Source organism: Artemia sp. Qi Xiang Cuo, chromosome 11, assembly GCF_049724085.1.
Source record: "Artemia sp. Qi Xiang Cuo chromosome 11, ASM4972408v1, whole genome shotgun sequence".
NCBI lineage: Eukaryota > Metazoa > Arthropoda > Branchiopoda > Anostraca > Artemiidae > Artemia > Artemia sp. Qi Xiang Cuo.
The window spans coordinates 38,286,507-38,308,553 of record NC_142804.1 but is presented as its reverse complement, the minus strand read 5'-3'; the positions used below and the strand labels follow the sequence as shown (position 1 = coordinate 38,308,553).

At 37.7% G+C, this 22,047-nt stretch overlaps 1 protein-coding gene and 2 non-coding genes across 5 annotated transcripts in view; all 3 read right to left on the bottom strand.

Annotated features, from left to right (window-relative positions):
* Positions 1–22,047, bottom strand: part of LOC148946951 (uncharacterized) — a 37,396-nt gene that overhangs the window by 4,482 nt on the left and 10,867 nt on the right. For all 3 annotated transcript variants that reach the window (XM_089097211.1, XM_089097212.1, XM_089097214.1), the window contains 2 exons: positions 21,106–21,226; positions 5,369–6,082 (listed from right to left, as the gene is read on the bottom strand). In XM_089097211.1, the coding sequence (XP_088953337.1) occupies positions 5,369–6,082; positions 21,106–21,226 (835 nt within the window). The remainder of the gene's footprint in view (positions 1–5,368; positions 6,083–21,105; positions 21,227–22,047) is intronic.
* TRNAL-UAG (transfer RNA leucine (anticodon UAG)) lies at positions 17,956–18,038 on the bottom strand. The gene has a single exon. It is a non-coding gene; the product is annotated as a tRNA-Leu (tRNA).
* On the bottom strand, positions 18,290–18,372 carry TRNAL-CAA (transfer RNA leucine (anticodon CAA)). The gene has a single exon. It is a non-coding gene; the product is annotated as a tRNA-Leu (tRNA).

Here is a 22,047-nt window from a genome sequence, read left to right as displayed (position 1 = left end):
ACCCGTATTTGTAGTAATTTACAGTCGATTTAAGGTTTCCGTAAATTAAAAAAAATACGATTCTGTTTATTTTAATTTATGTTTGTTTTAAGTAGTAAAAATTAATTTCTGTACTCATAGTAAACATATCAAACAGTTCGTGGTAACGAGCTGTAAGTAAGGAGCGACCCGGCTCAATAGTAAACGAAACTCTAGAAAACGGAATTTCGATACGAATAGATATATTAAAAGAAGTGCCTTTTTATGCTGATTTTAAATATATAAATTGCATTAAGTTTAGTCTTAAGTATCAAAGGGTAAAAGCCTGAGAAAATCTTTCTGATTTCCTAAAAAAGGGGTAAACACCCCCTAAAAGCCAAGGGATCGTAAAGAAAACCACACCATCAAATTCAGCGTATCAGAGGACCTTACTGATTAGGTTTCAAGCTCCTATCTTCAAAAATGTGGAATTTCGTATTTTTTTGCCAGAAGAAAGATCACGGATGCGTGTTTATTTGTTGTTTTTTTGTTGTTGTTTTTCCCCAGGAGTGATCGTAACGACCTAGTGGTCCTAGAATATCGAGAGAGCACTCATGTGAACGGAAATTAAAAGTTCTAGTGCCCTTTTTAAGGGATCAAAAAATTGGAGGGCACCTATACCCCCTCCCCCGCTCCTTTTTTCCCAAAATCATCCGAGAAAAATGTTGAGACAGCCATTTTGTTCATCATAGTTGAAAGGCCCAATAACTATGTTTTTGGGTATAACATGACCCCCCATAGCCCCAGGGGAAAGGTCGTTAAGGTATAAGATTTGCCCATTGTTTTTGCATATTTGTTATTGGGATGTATGCATACATTTTCGGGTGGGAAGGGGACAAATTTTCTGCTGTTTTTTTTTCCAGTGGGAAATTTTCATGGGGAGAGAAGTTATCAGGGAGTGAACTTGTCAGGGGAAATTATGCACTGAGGGAATTTGTCGGAATTCTTATAGAAAATTCTTTTTATATGTCTCGCTTTCTCTTTTCCGTCTCAATTTTACGCGCAGAGTGGTTAAGAGTAATTTTCCGGGGTAAATTTTCACCCAGGATTGAATTGTCTAGAGTATATTTCCGTGGAGAGGGGGTTTCTCCGTAGAGGTGGGGTCAGATTTCCTGGCATTATTTAAGAACTATATAAAATTAAATAAAAAAACAAGTTTTTGCAACCGAAAGTAAGGAGTAAGATTAAAACTTAAGACAAACAGAAACTATTACATACATAAAGGGGTTGCCCCCTCCTCATCAACTCGTATTTTATGCCAACGTTTGGAAGTTGTCCCAAATCTTTAAGAATGACTACTAAAGCACAAGGACCGTTTAATTAGAACAATAAGACGCTTTTTAAAAGTACTAAAAAACTTTAGCGTAAGGAGCGAGGTGTTGAGGAGGGGACAACCCCCATTATATACGTAATAATCTCTGTTCGATTTAAGTTTTAATGTTGTTCCTTACTTTCAGCTGAAAATACTTGTTTTTCAACTGAAAAAAACTTCCAGTTGAAAAACTTTCAGTTGAAAAAACTTGTTTTTTTTTATCTAACATCTTGTATAAACTAACATCTGCTCGATTTAAGATTTATCTTCGCTATTTATCTCTCATGGTAAACTTTTTTTAATCAGGTAAGCAAAGCCGTTAGTTCTAGGAAGAATGACTCAAATTTGAATTGTGTGAAGTACTGTACCAATGAACAAAAAAAAAGGACTACGAACGTGTTGAGGAGCATTCAGGGCTCGTCGTCCAAGAGACTCGGGTGATACCTTCTCTTTAAGGAATACTTTGGCTAAAACGCGAGTGTGCTATAAAAATATGGATATCTAGACCTGCTTTTATTTACTAGTATCAGATCACCCATCTGGAGAAAATTCTAACCAGTCCCACGTAAGCATTAGAACTATGCACTTTCATGCTTTGGGGTAAATTTTACTATTTTTTGCGACAGAAAATTCTTTCTTTTTCTTTTTGACTTTTCAATTCATTGTCTAAATGCCAAAAATACAAGAACCGTTTCTATTATACTAATCAGGTGAAGCCATGCTTTTTCTCTAGCCACAACATGTCAGCATTATACTCGGTCAAGACTACAGTCAGACTTGTCGATAGCAAGATACAAAGAAATAGTGTTAGTAGAAAATAGTTTGAAACAACCTAAAGCTTTTCAAACGATGTTCTCCCCATTCTGATTTTCTGCCTCTGAAATGCGAGCCTGAAGTTGATATCAAGAAAAACCCACGTCAATCATAAAAATTCGCTCTGTTATTCACAGGTGTGACCATGGTGTTATTTGGGTATTAGTTTCACGGATAGGGATGTTTTAGTAAATCATCCAATAATAAGTCGCTCGGGGCCGTCACAAGTTAATCAAAACAGACATTCAACGTCTGCTTCGTATGATTTATTTCTGGATTTATCTTGAAATGGCAAATTTCACCCGGGAGACATAGTTACAAGAGTAGATTCACAGCAATTACCCATGGACTACAGCTTCTGCAACATCTTATGGGACTTTGGCACCGAGGTTAGAACTCTGCTCGCTTCACTTTTAGATGGCTCAGATGACATACTGCATAATATAGCCTGAGAAATATTTTGCAAAATATTGTAATAAGGAACAATATATTTATATTTCATTCATACTTTAAGCAACAGCACCCAGCGCCGGATTTAAAGCTTTGACCGTTCTAGGCCCAAGCGTTTTTGCCGCTCCGTTTTTGCAAGGTTTTCGGGGAAATCCCCGAAAATTCGGAGATAGTGAAAGCACTGATTAGAAGGCAATTGATGAGCCAAAGGTTATGAAAGAGAGAGGTGATACCGAGCTCTAAGCTGCCATTCTTGGGAGACATCTGACAGTTTATAAGTGGCCACGGAATTCCTGTGTTGTTTTAAAATCCCTTTTCTGTGAATAGGCAGCACGGCAGTGGAGTGCACTTGATATCTTGACCACAAATCACATCAATCCAGTTTTTGTTAAGAAAAAATAACGCAGTGATAATTTATTGCGCCCCTGGCATTGTAAACCACTAGGCCCGGGCCTAGTGGGCCAATTGGTAAATCCTGGCCCGACAGTACTGTTGACATGTGAATTTGAACCGTATCCAAACATGACTCACAAGTAAAAAAAAAAGTAGTTTCCTCTTTAATCTGTAATAATCCTCGGAAACAATCTACTGGTAATCACTGGAAGTGCACAAAACCTGTGCAGTAAATCAATGGTAGCCTCTTCTTCATTTTGTTAATTTCAACGTTTCTTTTCGTTAACAAACATTTATCGTCTGATTTATTTTTTAAATAAAACATGATCTTGCTAATTATAGTCTATACTCTATAAGGAAATAAATATGTCTGACTCTTCACATTTCAGCTGTTTAATAACTACTATTTGAACCACTCGGAAAGCAACTGTGAATCTGTCAAAGCAGCCCAGTTTCCTTTATCATAGGCAGCGCAATAGCGCTAAGTAAAGAACGATGTTGGCACAATGTATTATTTTTTTTTTCCATACTCAGGCACTTCGTATCGAAGGAGTTGTCGTAAAAACTTAGAAAAGGGCTCATTCGATTGGAAATTGGAGTGGCTAGTGTCCTTTTTAAAAGTCGAAAGTGATTGGAGGGCAAATAGCCCCTCCCCCCTACGCCCATCATACTCACAAACACCACCACTAAAACGTTTTGGATTTCCCTTTTGTTCAGCGGAATTGGTTTCCCCAGAAAAAACTTGCGTGAGAGGATAACACTCCCCCACAACCCTTAGGGTAACGCTTTCAGTTTATGCCCTGGGGGCCTATAAGAACATTGGTGGCACGATGTATTATTTATAATTTTTTCCTTTAGAACAGGGCACTTCGTATCGAAGAAGTTGTCTTAGAAACTTCGAAAAGGGCTGATTCAATTGGAAATTGGAGTGGCGTGTGCCCTTTTTAATATTCGAAAGTGTTTGAAAGGCAACTAACACCCCTTCCATGCCCACCATTTCCCAAAATACATCCAATGAAAATTTTGAGATAGCCATTTTGTTCAGCGTAGTTGATTTCCAGATAGAAATTATGTTTTGAGGAAGACACTCCCCCACAGCCTTCAGGGCAAGGGTTGTAAATTGCCCTGGGGGAATATAAGGTTTTTATAGAAGGCGTTGTCGTAGAAACTTCAAAAAAGTCTCATTCGATTGGAAATTCAAAGGGCTAGTGCTTTTTTTAGTGTTCAAAAGTTATTGGAGGGCAACTAGCCCCCCCCCCACACCCGTCATTCCCCCAATGACATTCAATAACAATTTTGAGTTAGCTATTTTGTTCAGCGGAGTGGATTTTCACATAGAAAATATGTTTTTGAGGAGGAAACTCCCCAACAACCCTCAGGGCAAGGGTTTGTAAGTTATGCCATGGGGGCATACAAGGTTTTTATACAACGCGCTGTCGTAGAAACATCAAAAGGGCTCATTCAATTGGAAATTCAAAGGGCTAGTTTCTTTGTCAGTAGTCGAAAGTGATTGGAAGGCAACTAACACCCCTCCTACGCCCACCATTTACCCAAACACATACAATAAAAATTTTGAGATAGCCAATTGGTCCTATGACGCTCAAAATTCAGGAAATTATATGTTTGAAGGGAGCATTCCCCCCACAGTCTTCAGGATCAAGGTTGTAAGTTATGCTCTGGTGGCACACGAAGTTTTTATTGAAAGTTTTGTCGCTGATCATTCAAAAAGGACTTGGTCAGTTGGAAATTTACAGAGCTAGTGCTCGTGGTACCAGTCGAGCGGTATTTGTGGGTAACATATCCCCCTCTCACGCCCACTTTTTCCCCAAACAGATCCAATCAAAATTTTTAGATAGCCCTTTTATTCAACGTAGTTGAAAGTTTTGGAAATTAGGTTTTTAAGAATGACAACCCTTCCCCCCACAGCCCTCAGGGCAAGGGTTGTAAGTTATGCCCTGGGGGCATATAAAGTTTTTATTGAAAGTGTTGTCGTAGAAACTTCAGAAAAGCTCATTCAATTGGAAATTGAAAGGGCTAGTGCCTTTCTTAATAGTTGAAAGTGATTGGATAGCGACTAACTCCCCTCTCACGCCCTGTCATCTGTCAAAGCAGCCCAGTTTCCTTTATCGTATAAATGTTAGGTCCTCTCTTCTATTTAAGACAAGAAACTAAGAACAAGATATAAACTAGTAACAAAGCTATAAGACTGAAAAGTGATAATAAAAGGAGGAGTTTTTTCTTGAGGAGAGTAACCATCATCGCCCCAACACACTCCTTAGATATGCTCAAGGTACTGAATGATGGAGAGCATGCATTTGAATGTGTCGACAATTTATCTCCATTTCAAACAAAACTAAAAGAAGAATTGAAGATATTACTAACCTAGTTTCAGCCATCCGATCAAAGCTTGCGGATTCCATCCAGATATGCCCAAAGCATACACTAATAAAGGTAAATTATGACTCTCGAGTCTCATATTTCTCTGCAAATCAAGTAGTACTGCCTTCATGAAATCATCAAAAGAAGATGAGACTAGCAGAGGAAGGGGTTCGCTTCTTAATGTACCGGGTGAAATCATGGTTGAAACATCATTTATGAAACATTGATGTAAATTAAGTAGTTTTCCTTCGACAGGTGACCGAAGGTGGCTCGGTGGATCCAAATGGATCTCTCTTGTTCCTGGATGGAGAAATTGGGTCTGAGATGGTTTATTTTGAGGTATATTTTGATCTATATGCAAGGATCCAAGCCTAGAAACAGACGGCTGACTCATTATAAGAGAAGAGGTTGATGTCACAACTAACGAATTTTGTGGATCTGATGTCCTCGTATGAGCAGGTATAGAAACGTCATTTGTTTTTGAGGAATAAGAAATAGAGGTGAAGACTCCATTTTCTTCGTCCTGCTTAAGAGCTCGACGATTTGCAACTTGAGCAGCCATTACCCGTTGTTTATCGACAGTTAGGACACACAGTTTACATGAACAAGCTCTAAACCGGCAATAGCGTTTGTGTCCTCTTAGTTTAGTTATCTTTCCGTGGTTACGGCACCTCGCGCATGTCGGTACTCGTGTCCGAATTGATTTATGTGACAAACCTGAAAAAAGATATCCTCAATGAGGCAAACTGTTAAAACAGAGCAGTTAAAAAGCTATCTTTTTTTTAGGAGAACAATCAACTGTGGGTTTTAGGGACTCAAACCCAAGACCTCATGTATAATAGGCCGGTGTCTAGGTGCCTGGTGTTACAAAGGGCGTGCCTTTCATTATGGTATAATTAAAAAAAACAAGTTTTTGCGAGGGAAGTAAAGAGCGAAGTTGAAACTTAGAACGAACCAAAATTATTACTTCACAGCCTATCTAACATATATCAATAAAACTAATGCAAATTAATCACCTGTTGATATTTCCCTATGTTTGTAACATTACAGAGAAATGACGCTTTACTGAAAACACGAAAGCCAAGCATAAAAAACAAGAATATTGATTTAGAAGTCAAAAGTAAATGCGTAGCCTCACAACAGCAAACTAATCTATAACGCTTTTCATAGTCCAACAGGAGCTGTGACATCAGTATACACTCAAAATTATCTTAAAAACTAGCCATAAAAATAATAAGCTTAAATTCATTAATCAATTGATAAAAAAACGTGTTGATTTTTCACGTAACATCTCACCCTCATCTAATCTTCCTCTAAAAGATAAACGCATCATCCGCAGTATTGAGTCCGGAGATTTAATTAATTCTAATTATAAAACTGAGAATTTTAAGTTGTGATACGAATTCTAAAGCGAGTCTGTAGTGACACTTCTAATCTGTCTACAAAATAATCGTGAAATGTACTTTTCAGATCCAAAACGACAATCAATCATTGAACTGAGCTCATTGTGCAGAAGCGAAGCCAAACTAAACGAAAAAAATAAAGCAACAATCCAAAAATACTTTACTTTTATACTGTTAAAAGTTCCCTTAAAAGGTTTACTTTTACCGTATCAAAACTCCTATATTGTTTTTTTTTCAGTAAAGCGCTAGTTTTCTGTAATGTTACAAACATAGGGAAATATCACAAGTTTATTTATTTGCATTAGTTTCTATTGATGTATGTTAGATAGGCTGTGAAGTAGTAATTTTTGTTTGTTTTAAGTTTCATCTTCGCTCTTTACTTCCCTCGGATTTTTTTTTTTTTTAATTAAATCTATGCTCGGTTTTGATTAAAATTTAATTTAGAAACAACATTGTTATGACATCTTTTATTTATACGGAATAATTTCTGTTTGTTTTCAGTTTTATTGTTGGTCCTTCTTTCTAACCACCTCCAATCTAGGGGAGATAAGATACCTCAACCCTTATTAAGGAGCAGAACTAGGAAGTCGTAAAAGAATTGAAGGAAAAAATAAGTTTAAAGTGGAAAAACAATCAAAACATAGTTTCGTTTCTTTTTGTAAAAAAAAAATCAGAAAAGAAGAAATAGATCTTTAATTCTTTGTTTTGAAAACTAAATTTAGTTGCACTTAATAAAGTAGCTCCAGGCGAGTATCTACGACACAAAACGTTAACTGAGCGGACAGGTTTGTGTATCGACATACTTGCTCAACAGAAATGTGCCTTTAGGCTTAGGGATTTATTTGACCTGTCTCTAAATAAAAAGCCACTTATTACTCAGAAATAATGGGAGTTTCAAAAAAAGATCATTTCTTGTGTTGGTACGATATATGGTATTATAAACTTTGTTTGTTTTCATTTCAAAAATGTTGGGAAGAATTACCTGAATTCTCCTACAGAACTGTTTTCATTTGTCTTTCTTCCTCTTTGGATGCACAATCTTATGTATAGAAAAAATATTAAGGTGGAACTGTCAAGTAAATAATTTGAATAAGTAAGGATAACAATAAGTGATCCTTCTTTTAATATACAACTTTGAGCGGTTCCAGAACCACATGCCTACACTTTTCCATCCACTTACTGGCAAGGAGTTGGGGTAGGGGGCATAATTTGCTATGGGGCAGAGGGGGAATTTTCCCTCCCAGACCTGAGTTTTCCTCTAGACCCCAGTTTGCCCCCCCCTCCCCGGTGAAATTTAGTTTCTCCAAAAATGTTGCCAAAACTAAGATAAGCCAGCATAATTCAAGCATCCACTGAAACAGGTCATTTTTCTTTAGTACATCTTTACCTTTCTTATTACTATACGGCTCGGTTTTTTTTTCAGTTTTCTCTGTCATTTTCACCTGATTTAGGAAAATTTCCTCAAACGTTGAACCCGCCCCCTACAGGATTTTGACAAAATTACGCCATTCGTTGGGGTATAGATTTAGTGATATACTCAAAATGTCGTTGCAAACCATTGACTGGATGACCTCTATTCCCTTTTGAATCAAAATGCTTAACCAAATACCTTCCTGGGACATGCGTTAAAAAATGAGTGCATCACATTTACAAAAATAGTGAAATTATCCTAAATGATCGAATAGAAGGGAGAAAACCATGATTAAAAATAAAAGCAGAACTCGAATACAAGCCACTCTAATTCCAAGCCGAATGCTTTACCAACAGAACCAAACCTCTAATAATCTAATTTAATATATTAGTACTTGTACCTTAATTGCCTAGTTTATTAAGGAGGCTTGGAGGAGGAACATACGGGAGGTATTCTTGAAAACCACCGGTTAAGAGTTTTGGACCATTATTACTACAAGTGATATTACTCACTCCCCCCCCCTAAAGCGGCTTTCACACTACAGGCACAATTTTCTATGCTAAGTGGTTAAGTTAAGTTACTTTAACTACGACCTTTCACGCTTAAACATGTTCCGTCACACTGGGATAATGATAAAATCCATAAAACCTATATAATCGTCGTCTAAAGTCAGCAGTGTCCATATATTCTATCTTGCAGCTGCTATATTGACCTTTCCTTTGCGTAATAAAAACTTACGTAGCGTAATGTTCTAAACAGAGCTCGAGCTCGCTTTCCACTGCCTAAGTTACGAACAAAATTTGCTACGTAAGACAACACGACGTAAAATTACGTTGTAAATTATGCTAATATGAAAGGTGAAAGAACGATAACTCTTTATGTGCTAAATAATAATCACAACGGTAATAATTAGGAAGAGTGGTTTTTCAAAAAATCATCTTACGGTTGCTGTGTGTCAAGAGATTTTCAGGAAATGATTTACGGCCCAAAATGGGCCCAGAGAAGGTGCTGTATTTTTACAAAGTCAATTAAAATTTGATCTTATGCTTTGCTTTCCCAAGCCCTGACTACTCCTATCGTTTTACGACATTACCGAAGGAAATGAATAGTAAAAAATGCTATAATTTTCAGTCAAGAATTAGATTCTTACTTTTAGTATCCTCTCATTTTCAAAATCTTTTTTGATAGCATGTTCGTGACAAACAGTTTTTATACTTCGTTTCAAACCTCATTGTCTAAAATTGTTTATGCAAATAATCAAAGTACATTTGAATAAATGGAAACCAATATGATCAGCACTAAGTGGTCAAGAACTTGGAATGTAACTAAGAAGCAAATAAGAAAATCAGTTAACATAGTTATAGGTGCAATCAGGATTATCCCTTTATTATACACAGGGATGCATTCGTGGGGCGGGGGCGGGGTTTCTTATAGATTTGAAGCCCACACAGAGGACTTCTGTTGCCAACAAGTATCTTGAGTAAAAAGAACTTCATACATTACTCATTTTAATAGTCCATTTACTCTTTGAAAAACAAATGCCCAAGGATTGTAAATTTCTTTTTTTTTTAAAATACATTTCTGCAATAATAATTTATCTATAACCCACTTTTAAACAAAACAAGCGGAGTAGCCAAAATTACACTAAAAAGGAAGAAAAATCAAATACGCTGACACTGACACATAGATAACTGAAACCTTTATCAAACAGTTCGTGGTAACGAACTGTAAGTAAGGAGCGACCCGGCTCAATAGCAACCGAAACTCTGAAAAACCGGAATTTTGATACCCATAGATGCATCAATAGAATCAAATTTTTATGCTGATTTCAAGTAGATATAATTCATTAAGTTTATTTTTACCTATCAAAAGTTATGCGCCTGAGAAAATTTGCCTTATTTTCGAAAAAAGGGGGAAACACCCCCAAAAAGTCACAAAACTTTAATGAAAATCACACCATCGGATTCAGCGTATCAGAAAACCCTAATGAGGAAGTTTCAAGCTTCTATCTGCAAAAATGTGGAATTTTGTATTTTTTGTCAGAAGATAGATCACAGATGCGGTGTTTTTTTTTTTTTTTATTATTATTCTTTCTTTTTTTCTTTTTTTTCACAGGGGTGATCGTATCGATCAAGTAGTCCTAGAATATCATAAGAGGGCTTACTTGAACGGAAATTAAAAGTTCTAGTGCCCTTTTTAAGTGACCAAAAAAATTGGAGGGCAACTTGGCCCCCTCCCACGCTCATTTTTTTCCAAAGTCAGCCAATCAAAATTTTGAGATAGCCATTCTGTTCAGCATAGTCGAAGATCTAATAAATTTGTCTTTGAGGATGACTTAATCCCCCACAGTTCCCGGGGGAAGGGCTGGAAGTTATGAACTTTGCCCATTGTTTACATATAGTATTGGTTAATGGGAAGTATAAAGACGTTTCAGGAGGGATTTTTTCTGATGGGGGGGTGTAGTAGGAGGGGCTTACGGGGGAGGATCCTTCCATGGAGGATGTTTCCTTGGGGGAAGGGACATTTCTATGAAGGGGGCGATGGATTTCCCATTATTTAAAAAACTATCAGAAATTAAATAAAAAATAGTTTTTCAACTGAAAGTAAGGAGCAAGATTAAAACTTAACACAAACAGAAATTATTACGTATATGAGGGTGTTTGCCCCCTAGTCAATACCTCGCTCTTTACGTTAAAGTTTTTTTTTAGTACTTTCAAAAGAGCTATCTATTCGAATTAACCGGTCTTTGTGATTCAGAGGTTTGTGATTTGAACAAAATTCGAACTTTAGCGTAAAGAGCAAGGTATTGACTAGGGGGCAAACTCCCTAATATACGTAATAAAGCATACGAATATAGAAGTTCGTTACGTAAGTTAATTCGTATGCTAGGTCTGAACAAAATTTCGAGAAAGCCCTTTAGCCAAAAAAGTAAAATTAATATGTAATTTTCGTTTTAATTATTCATGTACGTTGAGCCAAAATCAAAGCTGCATTAATTCAAAAACGTTCAGAAATTAAATTAAAAAAAAAAGTTTTTTAACTGAAAGTGAGGAGCGACATCAAAACTTAAAACGAACAGAAATTATTCCGTATATGAAAGGGGCTTTCCCCTCCTCAATACCTCGCTCTTTACGCTAAAGTTTGAATCTGTCACACAACTTTATTTTTTAAAACAATAAAAAAACTTTAACGTAAAGAGCGAGGTATTGAGGAGGGGATAGTCCCTTTCATGTACAGAATAATTTCTGTTCGTTTTAAGTTTTAATGTCGCTCCTTACTTTCAGTTAAAAAAACTTGTTTTTTTTATTTAATCTCATACAAAACACACGGATAATATGGTTTGGGCCTAGGGACACAAAGGTATGTCTTGGTAAATTAGCACTAAGTAATTCAAACGATTGGACAATGTCGGTAGCACCATACTTCTCAATAATACGTGTATTACTATATGCAGCGGGAAGGCACAGTAAAAATTTGCAATATCTTAAATAAGCAATTCGGATCTGGCACAAATCATTCTTATTCAATAACGAATTCATGCCACTTAAAAACAAGACAGAATGGTCACGATATGTGGAATACATTTTAGCTAAAGCTCGGCGTAAATATTTTCCACGGTTAGGTACAATTTTCGCATGTCCAATCTTCAACTTTTCTTTAACATCTCTCAGAACCTGAAGTCGCAAAAAAGGGAGTGTAGAACAAATACCAATTCCTAACTACCGTAAACTCGCAACATTGCGAATTACTGAGGATCCACAGGACAAATAATGAGCTGATGATTTGGGATTGAAAATTAAATATTTGCTTTTATCAACATTCAAAAACAGACCAACATTCCGAAACATCATAGAAATTCGTTGCACAGATAATGCCAAAATAGACTTGGTTCGGCTTAGAATTAGCAGGTCGTCCGCGTACGCAATATAAGACATATCAGATAATTCTTTTTAACCTTCCTATATCTTCATGTCTTACAAAAAAAGTCGTAAAAAATAGATGAATACCACAAAAGCTAGTGAAAACCCCCTCTCCCTGCCTGAGTGAGATTTATTATCTATATCGCCCTACCCCCTAACCATATCATATACTGTGTGGACCAAAGACTATATTTGCATCCCCTCACCAAAGTATATATGGATATAACGTAGCGTAAAATATGAAAAATATTTAAACTAAAAAAAAACTATAATTAAAACATAATATTTTTAGAACAACTGATTATTTGATGCACAAAAGCTACAGCCGTACCACCAGCCCTAGTTATGCTTGTGAAGACAAATACACAGTGGGAGGCAAGGGCCTTTCCCCCTCCTTTCGTTCAAGACCAGTGGGTAGGTTTCACATTTGTGCTAAGTAGATGTTCACCTTAGTCCTTCAGGTGGAAAAAGTATATAATAAATAAAAAGAAATAATAAGAAAATGTTCCCGTTCTTCTTACAATTTTTCAAACTTTTCGAACGGACAGAAAGCAGGATAGCCCCTTACTGAGTAGTTCAGCTTGGTAGCCCCAGAAAGCTGCTTGTCAAACTCAGGATTGCTATTGAAACAAAAAGATGTTTTTTGTCCTACCCAGGCTCTCTTATCTCACTCCTTAAGACGAGAATGGATGTGGACAAATTTTCACCACAGGCCAGCTTTCCACCACCCCGCCACTCGAAAGTAAAAGGGCATTATCTCGGGCCATATTTAATTATGAAAGCAGAATATACTATTTTTTTCAGCCTCTGGAAAAAGGAAGTTGACCCTGAGGACTTTGACCAGTCAAAAAAAAAAAAAAAAAAAAAACGAGGACTTGCTTGGCCATAATGAAATCCGGCCAGGGATGAAGGAAGTGCTAGTAACAGCCGCCAGTCAACCAATTACGATGTGCTGGAATGCTCTCTGGTTCTTCAGTACTCCTGGAAGGGCGAAGACATTGTTGCGGTTAGTGAGGTCGATTGGGAGAGGGCAGAGGGGCATTTGCTCCCTAGATCGTTTTTGCCCCTACCCCTAGTTTTTGCAAAACTGATCTTGGTTGTCTTAAAACGTTGGAAATTATAATTATCATGGTTGCAGCGGTAGCTGCAAGCTAGTAAAGAGCGAACTACGGTCCATAGTAACCGAAAGTTAAAAACGCGTTTTGAAAAAACTACCTAGTGAAAAAAATTGTCAGGTAACAATGATTCAGGAATCATAACTTTTATTTCGGTTTGTCTTAAAAGTTTGTCTTAAATTGCGAGTCCCCCTCCTTGAACAACAAGGAAAATCACTTTTCTGCATGGGTAGCAGCGCTGATCTGTCCCCCGATTTTTTTCTTTTTTTTCTAGCAATGCTAGGGGGTGACCGGAACATCATAGAGAGGTGTGTAATAGCTCATTCAAACGGTAATTAAATTTGCTAGTGCCTTTTTTAAGTGACCGAAAAATGGAGAGTAACTAGCCCCCCTCCCCCCAAAGTCATCTAATCACAATTTTGATATAGCCATTTTGTTCAACATAATTCAAAGGCCAACATCTTTGGTTTTGATCACGATATGACCCTCCATAGTCCCTGGGGAAAGGGCTCCACACTGTATCGATATCGGACATATTTATATCACGCGTATCGGTATGAGCGTATTGTTATTGGGCATATTGGTATTGCAGGTATCTAGACAGATTTCAATAGCTCATTCAAAAGATATTTCTCATATCTACCTCCAGTGGCGTAATTTCGTCAAAATCTTTGGGAGGGGGGGGGGAATTTGGAGCCAATTTTCTCAAATCAAGTGATGGTTGTGATGGTGCAGGGTGGGGAGGTTGCAACTGCCTCCTCCAGACCCTAGTTTGCCCCCGACCTCCTTTTGCCCCCCATCAGAAATTTAGTCAAAACTAAGATAAGCCTGCATGATTCAAGTATCCAGAGAAACAGGTCAGTTTTCTTTAGAATATCTTCGCCTCTATGGTAATATATGGCTCGTTTTTTAAGTATTACTATCATTTTCACTTGATTTGAGAAAATTGGCTCCAATAATGCGTGATTATTCTTTGTCTACCCGTGAAAAGATCTAATGCCGCTTATGTTTATACGTTCTCTGGAGCACTCGCACCTCGGTCCGGGTTTTTATAATGGGTGAGATAGGGAAAGATCATACTGCTAATTATATAAACTGTGTCCCAGTGTGACGGAACTTGTTTAAGCGTTAAAGGTCGTAGTTAAAGTAACGTAACTTAACCACTTAGCATAGAAAATTGTGCCTGTAGCGTGAAAGCCGCTTTAGGGGGGGGGGGGAGTGAGTAATATGCTGTAAGCTAGTATATTGTAAGCTAGTATAGAACAAAATGGCTATATCAGTAGTAACCAAGGTACCATTTTGCGCGAAGCTATAGCAATTTCTATGTTATTCTGGACCTTGTATACACCTTTTCAAAGAGATTCAGAGCTCCCTCACATGGCCTTCTGGATTTGCGCGAAGCTATAGCAATTTCTATGTTATTCTGAGCCTTGTATACACCTTTTCAAAGAGATTCAGAGCTCCCTCACATGGCCATCTGGATTTGCGCGAAGCTATAGCAATTTCAATGTTATTCTGGACCTTGTATACACCTTTTCAAAGAGATTCAGAGTTCCCTCACATGGTCTTCTGGATTTGCGCGAAGCTATAGCAATTTCAATGTTATTCTGGACCTTGTATACACCTTTTCAAAGAGATTCAGAGCTCGCTCACATGACCTTCTGGATTCTATGGAAGCTATAGCAATTTGACACCTTTCCAGTGCATGTACCTCTGGATCTGGTTTGGTGGGTATATACGATAACTTGATTTGTGGTTGGGATTTGAATAAAAGAAATGGTTTTCACTACAATTCATATTAGTAAGAGAATTGAATTCAGATTCAAGTATTATCATGACCGGTATATGCCTTAGCAGATATTGACAAATGTTAATTGCCTTAACTCGAGAGTAGTTTGTTGTTAAAAAAAAATTGGATGTTACAATTAAAATTGTTTGATTGACATTTGCCAAAAGGGGTAAGGGATTCGTGAAGTGAACTGTACGAACGATCTTATTTGAATAATAAGGAAAAAGAGCTAGATAACATTTGCCAATTTTAAGATGGAGAAAAAAAGGGTTAAAATGATCAGCAGTTAAGGTAACCCTGAAGAGCATGTTAATTCATTAGCATTTGCGAATACTTCGATGTGTTTGGTATAATACACAAGTGGTGTTTTAAACAGGGTTGTCAGTTTAAAATAGAGTCTAACGAGGGCTTGTTAACTCAGGCAATTTGTTATAAACGGGTATTTATATTCTAGTCGCTTGCTTCACTACAGATAAGGCTATTGTGTTTTTTTTCTGAACTTTCTGAGGGAGGTGGGTGGGGGTAACTATTTGGTTTAAGAAATTAGTTTACGAGTAGAAAAATGCTTCACTTCAGATAAGGCTATTGTGTTTTTCTGAACATGTGTGTACACACGCACAGTGGATACGAAACGCAAATCTCAACGACAATAGAAAACACAAAACGCACACACACACACACACAGACACCATACACGCACAGAGATGACACACACACACAGAACCACACCACAGAGAGACGACACACACACATAGCGATCACACACGCTCGGAGACGACACACACACAGAGACGACACACACACACACACACAGAAGACACACACAGAGATGACACACACACATAGAGGAAACACCCATAGAGACGGCACACGCAGAGAGACGATACACACACACAGAGACAACACACACACCCAGAGAGACGAGACACACACACAGAAATGATAAACACACATAGAGACGACACAGACACAAAGAGACGAGACACACACACACACAGATACGATACACACATAGAGACGACACACGCATAGAGACAACACACATACACACAGAGAGAGAGACAACACCCACACAGAGACGACACACACACACACACAGAGACGACATACACACACAGAGAGACGACAAACTCAAAGTGAGGACTTACACATAGAGATAACACACGCACAGAGATGACAAACACACAGAGACGAGACACATAGAGAGAGAGAAGACACACACACACACACACACACACACAGATGAAAAACACACAGAGACAACACACACAAAGAGATCACACATACACACACTTCCTTGGCACCTTTCCAAACGAGCGGGGATTCCCCACTGGTTCCTACACATTGCAAAAAAGTGACCAGTACGAAAACTCCACGTTTTCAACCAGACTGGTTTTGTAGACAGCACCCATTTTTTTTTTTTTTTTTTTATGGTTAATTTAGACGAGGTTACGTGCGCACACACACACAGAGAGAGACGACGAACACACAGAGACAACACACACAAAGAGATGCCACACACATAAAGAAACTGAATTAAAATATGAATATGGTCAGGAAGTGTTTACAGGTCAGGTTGGCCGAGTAGTTAAGGCGCTAGACTCAAGATCTGGTCCCCATACGGGGTCTTGGTTTTCAAACCCACGCCAGAAATTATCTTTATTATGTACTTTTTTTCTTTCATAGTTTCTTGTGATTTCACTAAATAGCTTCTGTAAAAGGATCTATGCAGAACCTAAATTTTTAGGGCCTTTAATAGATTAAATAAAATAAAAAACTAGAAAAGTGCAAAATGTTCAAATTCTCTTCTGAATTTTCTTAAAGAAGAGAAAAAATTTAGCTCAATTCTGAACTTTACCAATGAAACTGAATTACAACATTAATATGATCAAGAATTGTTTACAAGTCAGGTTGGCCAAGTGGCTAAGGCGCTAGACTTAGGATCTGGTCCCATATGGGGTCATGAGTTCGAGTCCCACACCTGACAATTTATTTCTTATTCTAAATCTTTGGAAACATCCTATATTTCTGACCGTTTAAGTTTTGATGTTAGTGTTGTCAGTCAAAAGTTATGACCTTGGGAAAAGAACTTTTGAAAATCGCCATGATTATCGAACAAGTTCAAAAAATCATCCAAAATTTGACAGGAATGCACCCCTTCAATGCTATGTCAAACATATTTAATAAAATTTGCAAATTTAACTCAGCTTTATTTCATTTTTTTTAAGATTAATTTAGACGGAGCTACGTATTTTCTTAAAGAAGAGAAAAAGTTAGCTCAATTCTGAACTTTACCAATGAAACTGAATTACAATATGAATATGATCAGGAATTGTTTACAAGTCAGGTTGGCCGAGTGGTTAAGGCGCTAGAATCAAGATCTGGTCCCCATACGGGGTCGTGGGTTCGAGTCCCACACCTGACAATTTTTTTTCTTATTCTAAATTTTTGGAAACAGCCTCTATTTCTGACCGTTTAAGTTTTGATGTTAGTGTTGTCAGTCAAAAGCTATGACCTTGAGAAAAGAGCTTGAGAAAATTGCCTGATTATCGAAAAATGGGGAAACATCCTCCAAAAGTCGACAGGAATGCCCCCCCTCCAGCGATTTCTCGGATATGTTGAATAAAATATGCAAAGTCGACATAGCTTTATTTCATTTTTTTAAGGTTAATTTTGACGAGGGTACGTGCGCGCTCGTAACCTCGTCTAAATTAATAAAAAATGAAATAAAGCTAAGTTGACGTTGCAAATTTTATTCAACATGTCCCACAAATCACTGGAGGGATCCATTTCTGTCAAATTTTGAATGAAGTTTCCCCATTCTTTAATAGTCATGGCGATTCTCAATTGCACTTTCCCAAAGGTCATTGCTTTAAGCTTGCAGCACGAATATCAAAACTTAAGCGGTCAGAAATAGAGGCTGTTTCCAAAGAATTAGAATAAGAAAAAAATTGTCAGGTGTGGGACTCGAACCCACGACCCCATATGGGGACCAGATCCTAAGTCTAGCGCCTTAACCACTCGGCCAACCTGACTTGTAAACAATTCTTGTTCATATTCATATTTTAATTCAGTTTCATTGGTAAAGTTCAGAATTGAGTTAACTTTTTTCTCTTCCTTAAGAAAATTCAGAAGAGTTTGAACATTTTGCACTTTTCTATGTTTTTTTTTTATTTAATCTATTAAAGGCCCTAACAATTTATGTTCTGCATAGATCCTTTTACAGAAGCTATTTAGTGGAATCAAAAAAAATGATTAAATAAAAAAATTACATAAGAAAGATAATTGTCAGGTGTGGGGTTCGAACCCACGACCCCGTATGGGGACCAGATCTTGAGTCTAGCGCCTTAACCACTCGGCCAACCTGACTTGTAAACAATTCCTGATCATATTCATATTATAATTCAGTTTCATTCTGTGTGTGTGTGTCGTCTCTTTGTGTGTGTTGTCCCTGTGTGTTTGTCGTCTCTCTCTGTGTGTGTGTGCGCATGTAACCTCGTCTAAATTAACCTTAAAAAAAAAAAAATGGGTGCTGTCTACAAAACCAGTCTGGTTGAAAACGTGGAGTTTTCGTACTGGTCACTTTTTTGCAATGTGTAGGAACCAGTGGGGAATCCCCGCTCGTTTGGAAAGGTGCCAAGGAAGTGTGTGTATGTGTGTTGTCTCTGTGTGTTTGTCATCTGTGTGTGTGTGTGTGTGTCGTCTCTCTCTCTCTATGTGTCTCGTCTCTGTGTATTTGTCATCTCTGTGCGGGTGTCTTCTCTGTGAGTAAGTCCTCACTTTGAATTGGTCGTTTGTGTGTGTGCGTGTCATCTGTGTGTGTGTGTGTGTGTCCCCTGTGTTGGTGTGGGTCGTGTCTGTGTGTGTGTGTGTGTGTCTGTGTTGTCTCTATGCGTGTGTCTTCTCTATGCGTTTGTATTCTCTGTGTGTGTGTGTCTCTTGTCTGTGTGTGTGTCTAATCTCTATGCGTGTTTATTATTTCTGTGTGTGTGTGTCGTCTCTCTGGGGTGTGTGTGTTGTCTCTGTGTGTGTCTCGTTTCTGTGCGTGTGTCGTCTCTATGGGTGTTTCCTCTATGTGTGTGTGTCATCTCTGTGTGTGTCTTCTGTGTGTTTGTGTGTGTGTCGTCTCTGTGTGTGTGTCGTCTCCGTGCGTGTGTCATCGCTATGTGTGTGTGTCGTCTGTGTGTGTTGTCTGTGTGTGTGTGTCGAGTCTGTGCGTGTGTCTTCTCTCTGTGTGTGTGTGTGCGTTGTCTCTGTGTGTGTTTTGTCACTATGTGTGTGTCGTCTCCTCTGTGCGTGTGTACACACATGTTCAGAAAAACACAATAGCCTTATCTGAAGTGAAGCATTTTTCTACTCGTAAACTAATTTCTTAAACCAAATAGTTACCCCCACCCACCTCCCTCAGAAAGTTCAGAAAAAAACACAATAGCCTTATCTGTAGTGAAGAAAGCGACTAGAATATACATCCCCGTTTATAACAAATTGTCTGAGTTAACAAGCCCTCGTTAGACTCCATTTTAAACTGACAACCCTGTTCAAAACACCACTTGTGTATCATACCATACACGTTGAAGTATTCGCAAATGCTAATGAATTAACATGCTCTTCAGGGTTACCTTGACTGCTAATCACTTTAACCCTTTTTTTCTCCGTCTTAAAATTGGCACATGTTATCTATCTCTTTTTCCTTATTATTCAAATAAGATCGTTCGTAAAGTTCACTTCACGAATCCCTTACCCCTTTTGGCAAATGTCAATCAAAAAATTTTCATTGTAACATCCAATTTTTTTTTTTAATAACAAACTACTCTCGAGTTAAGGCAATTAACATTTGTCAATATCTGCTAAGGCATATACTGGTCGTGATAATACTTGAATCTGAATTCAATTCTCTTACTAATATGAATTGTAGTGAAAACCATTTCTTTTATTCAAATCCCAACCACAAATCAAGTTATCGTATATACCCACCAAACCAGATCCATAGGTACATGCACTGGAAAGGTGTCAAATTGCTATAGCTTCCATAGAATCCAGAAGGTCATGTAAGGGAGCTCTGAATCTCTTTGAAAAGGTGTATACAAGGTCAAGAATAACATTGAAATTGCTATAGCTTCGCGCAAATCCAGAAGACCATGTGAGGGAACTCTGAATCTCTTTGAAAAGGTGTATAAAAGGTCCATAATAACATAGAAATTGCTATAGCTTCGCGAAAATCCAGATGGCCATGTGAGGGAGCGCTGAATCTCTTTAAAAAGGTGTATACAAGGCTCAAAATAACATTGAAATTGCTATAGCTTCGCGCAAATCTAGAAGGCCATGTGAGGGAGCTCTGAATCTCTTTGAAAAGGTGTATACAAGGTCCAGAATAACATAGAAATTGATATAGCTTCGCGCAAAATGGTACCTTGGTTACTACTTATATCAAATACTGCTAATTATATAAACTGTATCCCAGTGTGACGGAACTTGTTTAAGCGTGAAAGGTTGTAGTTAAAGTAACGTAACTTAACCACTTAGCATAGAAAATTGTGCCTTTAGTGTGAAAGCCGCTTTAGGGGGGGGGGGGTAGTGAGTAATATGCTGTAAGCTAGTATATTGTAAGCTATAGTAAGCTAGTATAGAACAAAATGGCTATATCAAATACTGCTAATTATATAAACTGTAGATGGAGGCCATCCAGGGGCGAATCTAGAGGAAAATCTAGGAGGGGGCCCAATGTGAAAAGGGTGTCAATAAGCAAAATCTTGAGGGGCCAAAGTGACAAGGGTGCCAATAATTGATTGACAAGAAAAACAGTGAAAACCAGAAAAAAAACAAGGAATGAGGGCGCCAGAAAACCAGTGGGGTCATCTTCAGTCAAATCTTAGGTACCCTCTCCACTAATCCAGCTTACTAATCCAACCTATTGTATATGGAGACTCTTGGCTAATGAAAAGGTTTTGCTTGGTTCTTTCTGAAATTCCCAAGAAGCATTCAAAATAGGATTTTTAAAGCAATTTTTCCGAAGAGCCTTTTGGATATTTAAGCGATATCTGATAATAATTAAACAATAGAACAAATATAAATGATTTCTAAAATCTGTGGAAAATTGATTACCTTCAGAAATTTCAGTCGGATCTGAAAGTGACTCGTCTTCCAAAGAGCTTTGGTAGCTTATTGACATCGAGCATGATTCTTCTGAGCATGAAACAAAGTTTGCGCGAGTAGCCACACTTTCCTTAAAAAAATGCAAAGTTCTAATGTTCAATGTTGACTTAGTTCTAAAATGTGAAGCCAGCTCGTAATTGAAGCTTGAAAGTGAAGATCAACTCTTCTATACGATTACAATACGATTACTTAGTAAAAATGTATATTGTTTATTTTATTATATCTATTCAATAAAATTAAACAAGAAAACAAGTTTTTTCAACTAAACGTAAGGAACAACATTAAAAATTATAACGAACAGAAATTATTCTGTATATGAGAGGGGGGGTCGCCCCTTCCTCAATCCTCGCTCTTTGTGCCAAAGTCTTAAAAGCTCTTAAAAATACCCCTCATTCAAATTCTACGGCCCTTGTATTTGAGCAGTCATTCTTAAACAATTCTGACATAAGTCAAACTTTAGCATAAAGAGTGAGGGTTGAAAACTTGAAAAAACTGGTTTTTTTTTATTTAATTTCTTGTCATTTTCCAAATCATGCCAGTAAATCTCCTTTCTCCCACCTTGTGTAAAATTTTCCCTGGAAAATCTCTCCTGGGAACTTTCCTCCCCGTGGAAATCCCACCGCAAAAAATACATGCCAAGTGAGCCCTCCCCTGATATTCCAGGATCACTGGTTCGATACGGTCAACCCTGGAAAATAAAATGAAATTATTCACACACCCATGATCTTTACCTCACAGATTCACTGGGGTTTGATACCCCAGTGAAGTTTTCGAAGTTTAGTTTTTCGGGTCCCATTTCCTAGGCGATATCCGCCTTTTTTTCTTTTTTTTCTCTCTCTCTCTTTTTAGATGGCAAATTTCTTATTTTGGTTTTGGTAATCAAGCCTTTCC